Below are 16,311 nucleotides of genomic sequence, written 5' to 3' on the forward strand. Positions count from 1 at the left end.
TACTGACAATCCCTTAGCATTTTTAAGACGCGTTTTTTAAAAAGGATGGGTAATGTGGTTGTCTGACGGACAACTGCCCTCCTTCAGCGATGGCATCAGAGAGCAAAGTTGTCTAATGCTTTAGGACAACCTCCTTTATACATCCCGAAACAATCTTTCTTATGGACATGGAAAGTTTGAGTGCCAGCTTTCTGAAACTCAAGAGTCCAAGTGTCCTGTTGGCATTTTTTAATTGCCTTAATGTATGTGGAGCTAAATGTTAATGTGCGAACTAACGGCGCTATCTTGTTTCGGTATTGTTGGCCGAGGTTTGCATACTGACCAGCTATAAAAATACACTTTTTTTTCGGGGTTTTTTTCTTACAAAACCTCCTTTCAGACATCAACAAAAACAAATAGTTTTAACCCTTGCTTAGAGGTCAAGAATGGAGATGTAACATGTAATGCATAATGTGCAGGGGTCCAGTTGAAGGGGTTGATGGCCAAGCAGGGCCCCGGTTTTGCAAGCTTTCTAACCGGTATGTACCAGTCACCACCTATAAGCATGAGATTTAATCTGAAGTCAGAATTAATACCTTTACGGGGGCTATAAACTATTGCTATTCTACCAGTTACTGGATACGCTTGCATTTGTGACTTGGGTAATGGCTTACAAGTACGTAAAGTACTTTCATTTTTTGGCATTACCCAGGCACCGTTAATGCATCTGTTCATTGCCAACTTTCTCCCTCTAGTGTAGTCCTATAATTGGTTAATCTCTGTATTAGGTTTATCCCCCAGCTTTTTCCCAGAATTATCTAATATTCACTAGGATGTATTGCAGCTCCTACTTTTATAGCTTGAAGGACGACAGCATACGCACTTACAGTGGGGTTATACAATGAGCACTTTCTGTTAAATTATTTTTGCGCTGCGATTTAAATGAAAATTCTTTGTCTCTTTAACGTAATATGCACAGAAATGTTAGACGCAAGTTCGTGTGACTACAGGTGAATGCTTCCTACGTTTATTTTCCTCTGTCGGAGCTTGGATGGCCAAGTCGTGTCACGGGACCAGCTGGAAATCACTTTGACTCTAAATGGATACAACACTCTTTCTTGGGTTACGTAATGTATCAAATGTCCCTGCTGTAATAATGTCACTGAACACATGATTAAAAAAGGAAATGCAGACAAGCATGTGTCTCTGGTCTTTGTGAATATATACGATGTGTCTATTTGCTGACATCGCCATGAAGACGTGGAGATGATTCCTTTGAAAACATGGTTGTGACTCCTGATTGATCGACGTTATCGATCAATGTGCTGAGGTAAAATAAATGGATGCATTGATAGCCATCTTGGGCATGCCTGGATTATCATTTATATGGTCCTATAATTGCCTGCAGTGCATTCCCCCGCAATGTGTGTGTTCTAGTCCCACTCGCTCCTGCAACATGTGTGTTCCAGTCCCACTCGCTCCTGCAACATGTGTGTTCCAGTCCCACCCGCTTCTGAATGAGCGTATTTATAGTTATTTATGGGGACTATGTGTTCACATATTTTGGGGTGAACGGGTGATAAATTAGGATGACCGTGTAAAAACTACCCCTTTTTGTATTCTACTCTGATTTGATACTTCAATATTATCTCACTTGGTGCTTTTCTCGCTGCATTATCGTATTTGAACTCCTTACTTCAATTCAAATGACTCTAATCCACAATATATTGGTTCCTGAGGTTTTGGATGTCATAGGGACCATTACTGTTACTGGTTGCCTGCCATCACCAAGTATCCAATCATTCTGGTTGTCTCTTAAAGCTAATATTTGGATATTTAGGGTGACCACACTGGCCAAGTTTTCATATGCTGCTGACCAGCACAGGTAAGCTGCTACCCTGCAGTAAGTTGGATATGCGAGGGAACAAATGACTTGGTGATGGATCTCACGTGCTGCAGAACTGCACTTCACCTCTGCTGGTCAGTAATGTGTCCTAAAAAAACGTGGCCCGTGCCAGTGTATGGATCAGTGTATGCAGAAGAGCCTCAAGTACGGTGATGAGCATGCCTGGGAACACCCGGGATCCCTCTTTGGGATGCGGGTTGGCGGTCCTCTGATGAGCCCCAAATGCAGAAAAATTCAAAGTGAAATGAAGGGGGTGGGGAGACTGACCTCTGTCGTGACCTGGAGAAGCTGCGGCCAACCCGGAGCGCCCAGTAATGTGTCTATACTGTTATTTACAAAAATAATAATGTATCTTCTGACACCCCCGCCCCACATTTTGAATGGACACTTTTTTTAAGGGGTGCGGCTGATTTTTTATTTTCATCTTGTCACACATTCACAAATCCTGGACAAGAGGGACATATAGGGAGGGGGGAAAAGTGGTCCCAAAGAGAGACTGTCCCTCTTAAGCGAGTTGTGTATTTACATAAACTAATTTTCAAAAATATTTTTTACCGTTGTTAAATCACAAGTATTTGCCTGTGTCCGTTCTGTTGGGCCCCATGACAACATGGAGCCCACAGGAAAAAACGACACAAGGACAGGAAAGGAATGATTGAGGGTTGGGGCCTCACAGAAGGCGGCATTTTATTATTGTTATTTATTGTTGCCATTGTTGCGCCATCACATTCTGTAGTGCTGTACAATGGGATCTAGAAGATGCTGGCTATTACGTTTTAAAAGGACTAGCCCACTTAGTTTCGCTTTTATGCATTGTAAAATAAACGGATAGCAATCCCTTCCGTGTACAAACATGTCAGAACACACAGTACGTGTTATCCGGAAACGCCATTACCCACAAGTTGCCGCTAGATGGCGCTCGGCATTTGCGTCCTTGCATGCTTCAGGCTCCAGTCCTCTACCCCCGGAAGCGGAAGTTGGTGGCGGAAGCATTACAGTGACCTGTTCTGGCATTGAGAGTCCGTGGTGTAGGGTACAAGGTGAGTGTGTTGGATTTGTGGATATTTTTGTGTGTTTAAATTGAGAGTAGCTGTGACATTAGTGTCTCTAAGTATAAAGACGCCCAGGGGAGTTTAGTGCCACGGCTGGTAACCCTTACGTTCTCTAGTTCGTAGTATATGCATGATTTGTCCTGGTAATCGGGTGAGGCGTAGTTCTAGTATTGACCCAGGTGCAATTGAAATAATTGTAAGTACCCTTTGCTGAGGCCTGGCTTTCTTGGAATGGTGGATTGGTAATTACTGTTCATTTCTGCAAAGCTGACTCAGACCTTCAGGTTTTGGGAGCGGTGATTGTTCAAGCAATGGTTAGTTATTGTATAGGGTACTAAGTGTACATTTACCCATTTTTAAGTAAGATTTGTTTTTAGAGAGTTTTTATATTTACTACTGATTACCTTCATATGAAAATGTAATGCTGGGTGGTGATCATGGCCTTTGTCCTCTCAAGGAAAACATCTTTATGAAGTGTAAGGACTTCTCTGAGTTTCGTTTCTTTACTTGCTTGAGTCTGAAGTGTGCTAAGGAATATATATATATATATATATATATATATATATATATATATATGTGTGTGTATGAGTTGCTCCTGATATTGGTTGCCTAATGTGGCAAAGTGACAAATCTGTCAGTAGTGTAGAAGGATTATGACAGGGCTGACATATTACTGTGGAAGATAGACATGGGCTTGGCCATAACACATTTTGTATTGACCCATTAAGCAAACATCAGGAGAAACTCAGTCCTTTTTAAAGCCTAAGGGAAATCTGGAGTAAGCCATTTTAACGATTGAATTTAAAGCTTACTTGTGCTCACAGGGGAAACTCGTTGTAGTATCTCTCTACCTTAGACCCCAGATATATTCACCAAAAATGTTTTTCTACTAGTTTTCTCATGGTTTATTCACGTTGTTGTGAACTGAGTCCACGTTTTAGGACTGACAGCTTGTAGATCCAAAGTTTATGGTCATTGAATAAGCAGTAAAAGTGAGAACAACCATCTGATGGTAAATGCAGTAAAAGATATGAAGAAATTGCCACGACATGGTTTGTGGGATAGACAAACATCCAGCCATCCTATCACACCCTTTAGAGATCATTTGGAGTACGGCGGTGGAAAGGAAAAACTTATAAAGCTACACTTTGCCACATTATGGTTTTCTTGTGATGCTTTCCCTAAAATTTGCTGCATTTCATTCTTATTCTCACTCTTCGTTCGTTCGTTGCCGGCCCTTGATAATGTCTTGTTATAGAGAAACGGTGCCAGTGACATGTATGCAGACGTTGCAAAATATTTATGGAGCTCACAGGTTGTACGTGGTCTGGAACGATGCAGAACAAGCAGTCAAGGACAGGAAATGTTGGGCCAGGTTTACAAGCTATATTGCCAGGATAGCAATGATTCAATATTTAATGATGATTGACCTATTTTAGTTTGCGAGGAACATGATAACCACTCAGTACGAGAGAAAAAAAGCTTTGTTTCCTTTCCACAGTACAGTATATACCGTATTTGCTCAATTATAAGACAAGGTTTTTTCCAGAAAAATACCCCTCGTCTTATATTCAAGGTCGTCTTATAATCGCACCTCAAATAGAGGTCTGACTACAATACTAAGATCCAGATCCCCAGCAGCGCTGCAGGAGTCCTGGATCCTCCTATCTGGCAGCCGGTGAACGTCTGCACGATGCTCATAGGCAACCTATGCTGCTACCCGACACTTATGCCAGGGGTTCTGTGGAAGAGCACCGGCGTGGCGTGACCTTCCGGTGCTCTGTCATAGCAGTCCCAGCATAAGTGATGGGTAGCAGCAGAGGTTGCGCACAGAAGTCCACCGGCTGTCCCCACTTGACACCAGGTGGACTTCTGCTATAAAACAATAAATAATAATAATATTGGCAAATAGGGGCAATAAGGCATATCTGGAGGGACAGAGTGGCATATAGGGGGGCATGGTGGCATATCAGGGAGTGTCATATAGGGGAGTATAAAGCATATCTGGGGCGGCAGAGTGGGATAGAACTCAAGTTGCATGTACGTACTTCTATATAAACATGAGTTTATAGATTTAATATAAGTATTAGGTTTCGTGACGTATTTGTTACTTCTGTATAATCCTTTACCTTGTTTTCACAGAACAAGCCATGGGTCTGCACTTCGGGGACTTGGCCAAGGTGCGTCATATCATCACCTACAGTCTGTCGCCATTTGAGCAGAGGGCTTTTCCTCATTTTTTCTCCAAAGGCATCCCTAATGTGTGGCGGAGGTTCTCATCACAGGTCTTGAAAGTAGCACCACGTAAGTTGATCCATCATTTTGTGTGTCACGTGCTAAATTTTGGGGTATACATCTTTTAATGTATATAAATGTATATTGTAAGTAGAAGAAACAGAATTTCTGTATTGCTGCGTTGTAAGCACATGCTCTGCATTGAGGGGGTTCATTTGTATACAGTGCTGTGTGATTGTGTTACAGAGGTGGTGTAGCGAACAAATGTAAAAAATAAATAATAAAAGATTGCAGAAATATTTGAGTCGTATTGAGGAATAGAGCACCTGATGGTAAACTGCTGCTGATTGAAAAGTGACCATATGAATTAATAGAAAAGTGCAAACATCTGACTTACCTTTATGATTATCAGTAGTAGCCGGAACATTTGGATTGCTGAGAACAGCTGGGAAGCTTATGAATCGATCCTTGCCAGGAGTTAAACTGTAACTGTGTCCCCTGGCTCACTGATTGTGACTGTTCTTGTTTCAAGTCTTCTATTGGATCCACAGTGTTATTTCAGTGACCATTCTATGCAAACATAAATTTCATCAAAGTAATGGTTGGTTCGGGTCAAAATTAAATAGTGCCCAGTCATTTACAGGACACGCGTTTGCCTCTGTCCTCCACGCCCATGCTATTCGCCTCAGTAGTCCTAAAATCTGATTAAAACAAATTATATTATAACATTATCTGGTTTCTTACAAACGTTGTTTGCCTTCTAATTTCATAGAAACCAAGCCACATAAGAGGAAGACAGGAATACATTGTTGTTTAATTAGCATTCAGTGCTGTCCTTTAGTATTGGAGCGCATTTGCCTCAAATGTCAGGCTGCTGGTAGTATATGCAATAGCTAGTAGTTCATGAGTGCAGTGGTTTAAATAAAGGATATTGTAATTACTTAAAGCAGTTGGAAATGTTCTTTCACAGCAGTTCCATGACCCCAGTCCCTGTCCCCCACAGTTCATTTTGTTTTATTTTCCTGCGGTGGTAAAGGTTTGTTTAATCACATCTATAATATACGCAATTTTCTTCTCCCTTTCAGCGTTTGTGCTTGCATACGTGACCTACACAACAGGGAACCAAATGTATGCAGACAACAAGAAGAAGGACCCATCCTTGTATGAGAATGACAAGTAAAGCTGTTTCTGAGAGAAAATCTACAACCCTGGGTGTTTTCTTTTTGCAGTTCTTTGACTTGCAAGAAGAAATATTTATTTGGCTTTCTAGCCATATGTGACACTTATTAAATAAAAGTATGTTTCAAATTGAGCTTAACGTTGTTTATTTTTATACAGGGGCACTATACTTTAATAAAGTTTTTTTATAGGTTTTTCAAAAAAAAAAAAAACCTTACGTATAAAAAATATGACTTTACAAACTTATGTAATCACAGTGTGTTAAACTATCACCCAAATAGCTTTTTAGCAGTGGTGGTGATGGTGGATAATAGGAGCAGTTGTCAACACAAGTAAGTCGACCAGGGACAAGCAAGCAAATATATATAGATTGTGGTTTATGCGTGGCTGGCTTAAAGATGCCCATCCCACTACTCTGATTTTAACACCTTTAAAATGAAGTATAGTGCTGGAGTGTGAAATAGAAAGTACACCCTCTTTGAATTACATATCAGCAAAAACACATGACATATTACACGGTGTCATGATTTATTCAACAAAAATAAAGCCGAAATGGAGAAGCCGTGTGTGAAAAAAGTACACCTTGTGATTCAATAGCTTGTAGAACCACCTTTCACAGCAATAACTTGGAAGTAATCATTTTCTTCATGACTTTATCAGTCTCTCATATCGTTGAGGAATTTTGTCCCACGCTTCCTTATAATGTTGCTTCCATTCATTGAGGTTTGTGGGCATTTGTTTATGCACAGCTCTCTTAAGGTCCCGCTACAGCATTTCAATCGAGGTGTGGTCTGAACTTTGCAATGCGCATGCAACCCTCGTGAGATATACTTTTGTCTCTCTAATCTCCATGTTTTAAGCATCACAAGGGTTTTCATAATTCCATGTTGCTTTGTGCCCTTGTGAGTGTATCTCTCTGTATGGGATCTAAAAGGACTGAGTGCAATTTGCATTGACAGCGTCCAACCCACTTCAGATTAATGTGCAGTGCTTGAACAATTTCTGTTTCTCAGCACATCTGAAATAGTCTCATATAGTGATCTGCAGCCAACAGTATCCCTGAAGAAAATCTATACATTTCACACTGCCAATTTTCAGGACGTAAATTGTTAAAAGGTCCACACTAGTGGGAGCAACCACCACAACTCCCTGTCCTCACAGTGGACTTTATCTACAAGGAGGTGCAGTATTACAGATAATTCTGGATTCCACCACAACTCCTCAAATATCTAAAAACACAATGACAGAATGTCCCCAAATAAACAAATATGCAACTTTATTGCAGAGTCATATTACACAGGTACAAAGGTCATCTCAACCTTTCATTTTATTTTTTGTGAAACAGCAATTATGTCTGCCTACTTTTATCTGCTCTTCTATTACTATTTAAAGCATTAAATACTAGTCTGTGTGCGTAAGGAATGGCCAAGATATAGTTTTGCAGTCGTTTACTTAAATATTTTTATTAAATTATAACGATAAAACCAGAAGTATGTGGACACCTGACCATCACACTTATGATGGTATAAGCTTGTTGGACATCCTTTTCTAAAACCATGAGCATTAATATGGGGTTGTCCTTCCTATAACAGCCTCTACTCTTCTGGAAAGGCTTTCCACAGTTTGTGGTCTGCACCTAGCTATGAGCATCAGGGCTGCTGTGCAACACATGAACACTCAACAGAAAGTCAGGGGCAGTTATCTATATAAATGTTCGGCAGGGTTTTGTACCTCTATATCTTACTCTGCCTACAGTGATCTAGTAAAAGTTATCAAAAACGTTCAGTTCCATGGGGACCAAAACAGCAAAGTTAAGTTTTTGTATTGAATAAAAGGCAGCCATGGAGAGTTATCCAAAGGCTGCATGACAAGGTTGCCAGGAAAATGAGACAAGGAGGGGGTTATGGAAGTGACGACAAGGAGGCTTGAGGGGGCAGGATAGAGACGTAGGGCAAAAAGGGTGGTTATAAGGAGGAGGGATGCTCATAAGGCCCCAGATCACTAATAATGAAGCAGAACCAGAAGAGGTAGTGGATTCAGCCAAACACTGCTTCCCTCAACCTTAAGTACCGTAATCAGCTGTGATACTCAGCGGTACAACAAAAGAAGAGCAAATCCAAAGATTTCCAACGGACGCACTCAGCAGTTAAAGATGCTGTCCCTTGCCAGAACACTTGAAGGATCATCGTGTTGGATTTGGACCCATGTGATTCTGTCTCCCCACCGTCTGGCCTTTAATATTTCTCAGTCGGCCCACTATGTAAATACCTTGGCTTCACATACAGCCAGAAACACTGAAGGAGAGATAAACGGCCTTTCACATGCCAACAGTAAACTACAACTCCTATCAAACCCTACTGGCCTCTGTGGAAAAGCTATTTAAAAAACTGGATGACACAAGCAGAAAAGAAAATAACCAATAAGATAAAATAAAACCACAAATAATTATATGCACAAAAAATAACTTTTTAGTGCAGCTTTAAAACAGATTAGAAAAAAACTGCTCGAGAAAACAAGGTGTTTTAAATTGATGTCCCCATCATTGTTTAGCCTGGTATAAAAATGAGCTTTTTTAATTGAAAATCATTCATTTGTATACCGGGTTCCAGAACAATGATAGAAGAGTGGATGACTTTATAGATTGTTATTTTATGCTCTAAAGGCTGATTAGCTTTAAATCTTCCTATTTCCGAATTGGACATTTCTTTACAAACTAAATACAGACTTTGTCACATTCCTTTCGAGTGACAGCACTAATGACGTGTGCCACACAAAGTATTAGGGTTGCTAAAAAGCTGTACAATTTTGGTTGTTCAGCAATAAAATCACATATTTATTGGTGGGTGTGTGGGCTCCAAAGATCATTTGAAGAAAGAGAAATAACATACCTATCTTCATTTATAACATAATTGGTAGTTGGCAGTTTTGACTATAATTCCCACCATCCCCACGAGTAATATTCACACTTTGGAAAAATACCCACGTTCAGTGTGTACCAACCTGTCTGGGACATTTAATGCCTTAATTCCCAACATTTGTTGAAAATGCATGTTTTGCAATTCAAACCTGTGACTAATTTCAATTGATCAATTAAAAAAAGAGCATCAATAAAATCAATAGAGATAATGCTTGTCAGCACATATCCAGCGTTCAGCTGCACTTATGTCATCAGGCGGCTGCTGGCCTTAAAGTGCCAGGACCTCTGTGTCATCACTAGTCTGGCCCTGGTTACAATACAGATACAATTTGTAAATTACATCATTGAAACTGACAGGTCACTTTTACAATACATGTTCAGGCAGCCTTTCGCCACGAGTGGTTCCTTTTTGTGATCCTTTTTTTGTGATTTTTAATGCAGTGGTAGGCTGTGGACCAGCAGCCTGGAATAATTTGCAGTATTCAGTCATGTCGAAAACAGATTTCCAGAAAAAAAAGGGAAAAAGAAAGCCCTCACTCGACACAATCATCACTTGGCCATTAGTTTGGCTTAGTCACCAGGCTGGACACGGGGAGCAGTGGCCAAGGCAGGCAAATAGGCACCTCAACTGCTATGCCAACCCTAGCAAAGCTGATGCTCATTCAAGTGTCCATGTGTGGCTCTCCACCAAGAGGACCTGGGCATGTATCTTGAGGCTTCCATGACTTCCTTCCAATTGTTTTCCAAAAGCCAAATGAATGAACTATAATTAAATACATTGACATTTGGACACTTGCCTTGCATTTTAATAGCATGTGATATCTTGCCTATTGCTTGATGTTTTCTACATGGAATCTAAAGTCTCCTGAAGCCTGCAGAATGCAGTAGAACAAGGGTTAGAGAACCATTACAGCAGCAAATTCCAAGTGGGATATTGAGTAATGTTGGCAATTTTAATACACCTTTTGCGACACTGCGTTGGTAGGTATTAACTTATTAAATGTAACTGCTGAACTTTGTCCCTCTCAGGATGCAAATGATGAAATCGACTCTGTGTATAAAGTTGCAGGGAAGAGGGAACACTTCCTTTTATAAACTGGACCAGACCTCTTGGAACTGAATTAGACAGCAACATGTCCTCACAACTCGGGAAACAGGCAGCCATCTTTGTGCTATGCACATTATTAATATACCAGGTAAGCTTAGACAAAGGAAACACATTGTCGTTACATGATCGATCACACTTCGAGATGAGGGCATGATACAGTGTAGAGAATGATATAGTGTAGTATAATCTGTTATGTGATGTCTAAGGAGCCAGGGCGAAGACTGGAAATGAGTTATCACGAATGTACGTTACAATGTTACAATGAGATATAAGATTTGGGTATGGGCCATACCACATGGCTAAAAGGTCATTATTTGTGGCTCATTCCTCACCATCAAAAATGGTTTCAGCAGCTGTTTTACTGGAAAATTGGCGGGAATTTTATATATCTAGCTCAGCTTAATTGCTTTCATAAAAAACTTTAAACAGCACATAATGTTATTTAAAAAAAAAAACTGTTCTGGGGCCGTGTTTTAAATATGAGGCAATCATCGTGGTAATCAAAAGAATGGAGCTATTGGTTGCCCCATTCACTGCTTTGCCAAAAAAAAAATACCTTTATAAAGAGGGTTTAAACATTGTTATTATTAATAAAAAAAAATCATTCACACATTAGTGCTGTTAAAACTATTTTTTACTGATTTATCTAATTGCAAGCTCTAAATAAAGTAATACTTTCCGTCTGATTTATGGAAAATAACATGACTCGGTTGCAGTGGGCTACTGGCTTAGGGGCAAATGTACTGTATGTGTTTGAATTGAAAAGGGGCTAAACAATAGAATACAAAGAGTTGTAAATTGGAAATTTCTCAAACTGGACCAAAGTATTAAGCAAGGTGCCTCAGGGGTCTTTCCTTGGTCCTCTTCTTTTTAATTTGTTTGTTAAGTCTCAGTGTCTGCTGTTGACACAAAATTAGCTAGGATAATACAGTCTAACCTTGATGTTGCTTCTCTGCAGGAGGATTTAGACTATGGGACTGGGCAGGCAAGTGGCAAATGAAGTTTAACACAGACAAATGTAAAGTAATGCATTATGTTAAAAATAACAACAAAGCAATGTATACTTTAAATGGTATCTCCCTGGGAAAAACTACTAAGGAAAAGACTTAGTGTGCAATGCCAGTCAGCAGCAGCAAAGGCCAATAAGAAATTGACATTTTTAAACTGGGTATGGATAGAGGAGGATATCTTCTTGCCTCTTTAAGAGTCAATGGTAAGACTTCACCTTGACTATGCAGTGCAATTATGGGCAACAATCCTTAAAAATGACATTATGGAACTAGAAAAGGTGCAAAAGGAGGGCAACAAAATTAATAAGAGAATTGGAAGATCTTAGTAATAAAGAGAGACTAAAAAAGCTGCATTTATGTATGCTAGAAAAATGGTGTCTTAGAGGGCATAAGAAAAAGCGGTCATCCTCAGAGACTGGAAGAGCTAAGATTTCGTACACAACAAAGTAAGGGATTGTGTACAATAAGGGAAATAAATGTGTGTAATTCACTGCCAAGAGCGGTGGTGCTAGCAAATACAATGGATGCCTTTAAAAGGGTCTGTTTTTTTAGAAAAGCAGAACATACAGGGCTATAAAGGATAGAATAAACATGACTATTAAGAGCTTATTGATCCAAGGAGAAATCTGATTGCCTGTTGGAGTAAAGAAGGACCCCCTTTTTTTTTTGGATAGGGAGAAGGGTTCACTTGATGAACTCTTTTTTTCAACGAATTACTATGCAGTAGCGTACCTAGCGGGGGGGCGGGGGCGGTCCCCCCTGCGTGCCGCTTGTCAGGGGGTGTCATGGGCTAGGGTGACCACATGTCCCGGATCCTCTAGCAACCGCTCGGCGCCCCTCAGTCTCCTTCGTGAGGCCTCTAACTCCGTCGCGGTGCCGTCATGTCATGCTGAGTGCCGAAATATGACGTCATATTTCGGCGCTCAGTAGTGAAGCAGCGCAATGGCAGAGCAGGAAGACAGAGGCGTCGTGCTCCCACCGCAGGACTTCTGGATGGTAAGTCCAAGACCATTAACTACAAAGGGGGAGAGGGTAGATAGTGAGGGTGGGAGAGGGGTGTAGATATTGAGGAGTGCTATGTTTCCATACAATATTATTGTATACCTGCAAATACAGGATTTGTATGTCTGATTCTATGCCTCCAGTGCTGAGTTCACATGTGAACAATAATAATAACAATATATATATATATATATATATATATATATGTATGATTGCTAACAGCAATCACACTCCTATCATGCCAAGTCAGCTAGTACATGCTGGAATCTGGGTATGCCTGGGCATGATAGGAGTGTGATTGCTGTTAACAATCATATATATATATATATATATATATATATATTATATTAATATTGTTATTGATTTTTTTTGTCCTATTTTGCTGTGTTACTTACTTTAAATAAAAGTGTGAGATTTTTTTATGGTGGGGGGTCATATTTGGTTTCGGACAGGTAAATGCTGGATTTTCGGTTTCAGTCGAGAATTTTCGTTTCGGTGCATCCCTAAGCCAGACAATGAAGTGGTAGGCCTACACCGCATCAATGTTTGGCTTAGTAGATAATGTTAGGTGTTATGCTGTACCTCCGTCAATGTGGGCCTCAGTATATAATGATAACAGTAATGCTGTAGCACCTTCAATGTCTGCGCTAGTATATAACGATAGAAGCTATGCAGTTTTAAAGTGTTTGGGGGGGGCACATACAGGATACGCCCCAGGTCCCAAATACTCTAGGTACGCCCCTGTTATTATGTTACTGATGGATTACTTTATTGCCAAATCTTTGAATATATAAGACAACACTATTGGGGAAAAATCAAAACCACTGTTGCTTCCTCTCTCTCTTACACTTTCTCACTCTCTCCCATACTCTCATTCATTCACTCATGCTCTCTGTCAATATCGTCCTACCTTCTACGCCCTCTGCTTCTTCTCTTGCTTCTTCTTGTTTTTCTGTCTTCTTTCTTTGCCCACTTCTCCCCGCTATCCGCTCCATACCATGCCATGCCTCCCAGAGCACTTATGCAAAAGGCCAGAGCCACCAGGCACACCCTCTTCCTCGACTGATGTAATGGGGTAGAGGCTGACTCTGTGGCTCTTTGAGTACTTCTGCTAAATACTAAGGGGTAGTAAGTGAAGATTAGAAGGAATTTAACTATTACAAAAGCAAAGGGTATGTAAGTACATATATCTGTGAACCACAATCGGCTTTATAGAAAAATGTTTCCATATGATGTATGTGTATAACATCATACAAATGTATTTTCCCTTTAGGTGGAAGCTGCCTCTTTAAATGGCCTGGCACAACAGAGAGCTGCGAGGTTGCCGAGGATGACACCATTTTGGAGATCATTGTCTTTGCGTCCTATAGGTGCCTCATGCAGAGATCCTTCTGAGTGTCTTACTCGTCTGTGCATGTAATTATTATTAAATTATTTCAAATTAGATTTTTGTTGTTGGAGACACACTGTATAGGAAAGTAAATAAATTAGATACTGAACAGTTAATGATAAGTCTTTGTGTGAAGAAATATATTTGTATATGTGTAAGGAAGAATGTTTATGAGTATGGGGGACAGCATCTATTTAACTTCAGACAGGGAACATGTGTGAGATGCCACCTAAGTGATGCAATTTCAGGTAGACAGTTATTGAGGCAAGCTAGAAGAGAAGCAAGAGGTCAAAGAAGGAAAGGTAAATTAGCATGTTCTCAGCATAGTGATAGTACCGAAGTTCTAAAAAGAAGATTAGTTTTCCAAGAAACAGAGTGCAGGGAAGAAGTAAAGGCCCCAGAACTAAGCCTTAAATGACGTGAACTGAGAGCATTTGGGGAGAGGTGCCAAAGAAGATAGAAAGGTAGGATTTGAGCCAGAACTGATCCATGTCATGGATACTATAAGAACAGTGTGCAGGAGAATGGTGTCGCCAAAAACTGCAGAGCGGTTCAAAAGGAGAAGTAAGGAGAAGTAACCTTGTGTTCTAGCAGTGAGGAGGTTGTTAGTAATTTTGGTGAAGGCTATCTCAATAGAATGTTGTGGACTGAAACCAGATTGTAAAGAGAGTTAGAGGAAAGAATGTGGGATATGCAATTGTAAGTTAATTGTTCCAGTAGTTTGGAGGCCAGGGGAAAAACAGGACAGGACAGTAGTCAGATGGGGATGTTGGATTTATGGATGGCTTGTTTAAAGAGGTAGAGATTTTGGAAGAGAGAGGCAGAAGTGGGATTTGTGGGGAGTGATGCCATCACCTAAGCTTTTTTAGTAGTAATAGTAGCTGTTTAGTGTACATTTTAAGGTCTCCTAATATATATTTTTTTATTGTTGTAAAAAAACAATGCATTCTTAGTGTATTTAAATTGTAAACAATATAATGGGAATATGCTTATAGAATGGTAATCTTTTTCTGTTTTTTTTTTTTCTGCAGAAACAATCGCTGCTGTCTGAAGACATTTGCAGATTAAGTATTTCTATTTGTTTTCTAGTATTTTTTTAAATACACTACTGATAAAGGAATACAATTGCACCGTGGGCATGTGTCCTACATAAAGCTATTTATTACTTTGCAAGCGCTTGTAGAACATTGTCATGAACTTTATATATTTGATATGTACATTAATATGTAAAATGTTTCCTGATGGGGTTTGCAAGCGTTTTTACCAAGAGCGAGTCAGGAGCCTGGTGGCTCAACTCACGCTGTTGAGCTGATCATTCTTGGCTCGAAGAGTGCCTAAGAAGTTTTTGACTTCCCACTTCCAATTAAAAGAAACCTATTTGGTAGGTCAACCAAGTCCATGACACATCAGCAGACTTTCAGGTACTCATTCTGACTCTCCTAATTACTCAGCAATCCTTCCAGATATCTTCTACCTGGCCCAGCAAAGCCATCCAGGAAAAAAGGTTCTTGACTGTTACTCAGCACAGGAATGCTGAACCCTATATCTGTTTATGCCACAGTGGTACAAGGCTATTTGCACCGTTATTCTGAGGACTTGAAGCCATTACCATCAGAACTCACATAAAAGATTTACCCGGGCCTATAGGTCGGTGTTGCGGCTATTCTAAAAATGCTTATTGTCCTCCCTGTGTTCGCTAGCTATACATATGACTTTGTCTTGCCAGTATAAATTCATCCATCTTCCAGACAGAAGTTTTAATGGTATTACTGATGATGCAATTAATTTATGTTTTTTTAATGGATGCATCCTCAAGGATTCTCTTACAACACGGCTGGTCATTGCGTATCTGATGGAGAAATGCAAACAGTTCCTATAATAGTATGATCCAAATAAATGATGTGACTTAGCAATCTTTTTTGATGACCTTAAAAGTTCAACAATGATGTTCTGATGCTAGAGGACAGGAAACAACCTATGTTAAATCGGAGCATAAATCCACCTGTATTGATGCTGAGAACCCAACAAAATATCTCTGCACTGAGACCTGAACGATGGGAAACGCATAAGAGGCTAACAATTGCATCTCAGCGCAAAACACACGGTGGGAGGGGGATTTGGTGCCAATCAATCAGTCCTGTTTGTTCCAAGCGCAAAAGGTACACCAGCACAAAGCCAAGGGCCACACATACATATTATATGTCCTTTATGGAAACTAAAAGGAACAGTAAGAGATCTTATGTGTTTGGGTTTAGTCCACATTGCCATGTGTTAGCTGTGAGCTCCTGTAGAAGTTTACCCAATGAGCATTAATGATTTACCTTGGGAGAGCATTCAGTCTGGCCGGGTAATGTCAGCATTCATCATCAGATCTGTTTTAGGTCAGATCTCTTAGCACAGGTCTTGACTTAGTGGGGATTAAGAGTTACACCTGCTGCGCTGCTAGTCTGACAGAGTGCTAAAATTGGAACAATATAAAACTAAGAAAAAAAGTGAAATTAACTATAAAGCAACAGTGTAGACAAGAAGTCTG

General features: G+C 40.1%; 2 protein-coding genes across 2 annotated transcripts; both read left to right on the forward strand.

Moving 5' to 3' along the window:
- The first annotated feature begins 2,804 nt into the window (after positions 1-2,804).
- LOC128491138 (cytochrome b-c1 complex subunit 8) lies at positions 2,805-6,480 on the forward strand. Its single transcript, XM_053463346.1, has 3 exons — positions 2,805-2,925; positions 5,080-5,241; positions 6,258-6,480. The coding sequence occupies exons 2-3, from the start codon at positions 5,088-5,090 to the stop codon at positions 6,350-6,352; spliced, it is 249 nt and encodes an 82-aa protein (XP_053319321.1). The 5' UTR covers positions 2,805-2,925; positions 5,080-5,087; the 3' UTR covers positions 6,353-6,480.
- A 3,856-nt stretch (positions 6,481-10,336) lies between these two features.
- LEAP2 (liver enriched antimicrobial peptide 2) lies at positions 10,337-15,691 on the forward strand. Its single transcript, XM_053463347.1, has 3 exons — positions 10,337-10,464; positions 13,662-13,804; positions 14,810-15,691. The coding sequence occupies exons 1-3, from the start codon at positions 10,402-10,404 to the stop codon at positions 14,844-14,846; spliced, it is 243 nt and encodes an 80-aa protein (XP_053319322.1). The 5' UTR covers positions 10,337-10,401; the 3' UTR covers positions 14,847-15,691.
- Positions 15,692-16,311: the final 620 nt, after the last annotated feature.

The sequence above is a fragment of the Spea bombifrons genome, chromosome 4 (genome assembly GCF_027358695.1).
Source record: "Spea bombifrons isolate aSpeBom1 chromosome 4, aSpeBom1.2.pri, whole genome shotgun sequence".
NCBI lineage: Eukaryota > Metazoa > Chordata > Amphibia > Anura > Pelobatidae > Spea > Spea bombifrons.

Excerpts from the sequence above, each read along its gene's own strand:
- LOC128491138 (XM_053463346.1), top strand. The coding sequence starts at position 5,088 with ATGGGTCTGCACTTCGGGGACTTGGCCAAGGTGCGTCATATCATCACC. Across the intron at positions 5,242-6,257 it reads GGTCTTGAAAGTAGCACCAC|CGTTTGTGCTTGCATACGTG; the intron begins GTAAGTTGATCC and ends TCTCCCTTTCAG.
- LEAP2 (XM_053463347.1), top strand. The coding sequence starts at position 10,402 with ATGTCCTCACAACTCGGGAAACAGGCAGCCATCTTTGTGCTATGCACA. Across the intron at positions 10,465-13,661 it reads GCACATTATTAATATACCAG|GTGGAAGCTGCCTCTTTAAA; the intron begins GTAAGCTTAGAC and ends TTTTCCCTTTAG. Across the intron at positions 13,805-14,809 it reads TGTCTTACTCGTCTGTGCAT|AAACAATCGCTGCTGTCTGA; the intron begins GTAATTATTATT and ends TTTTTTCTGCAG.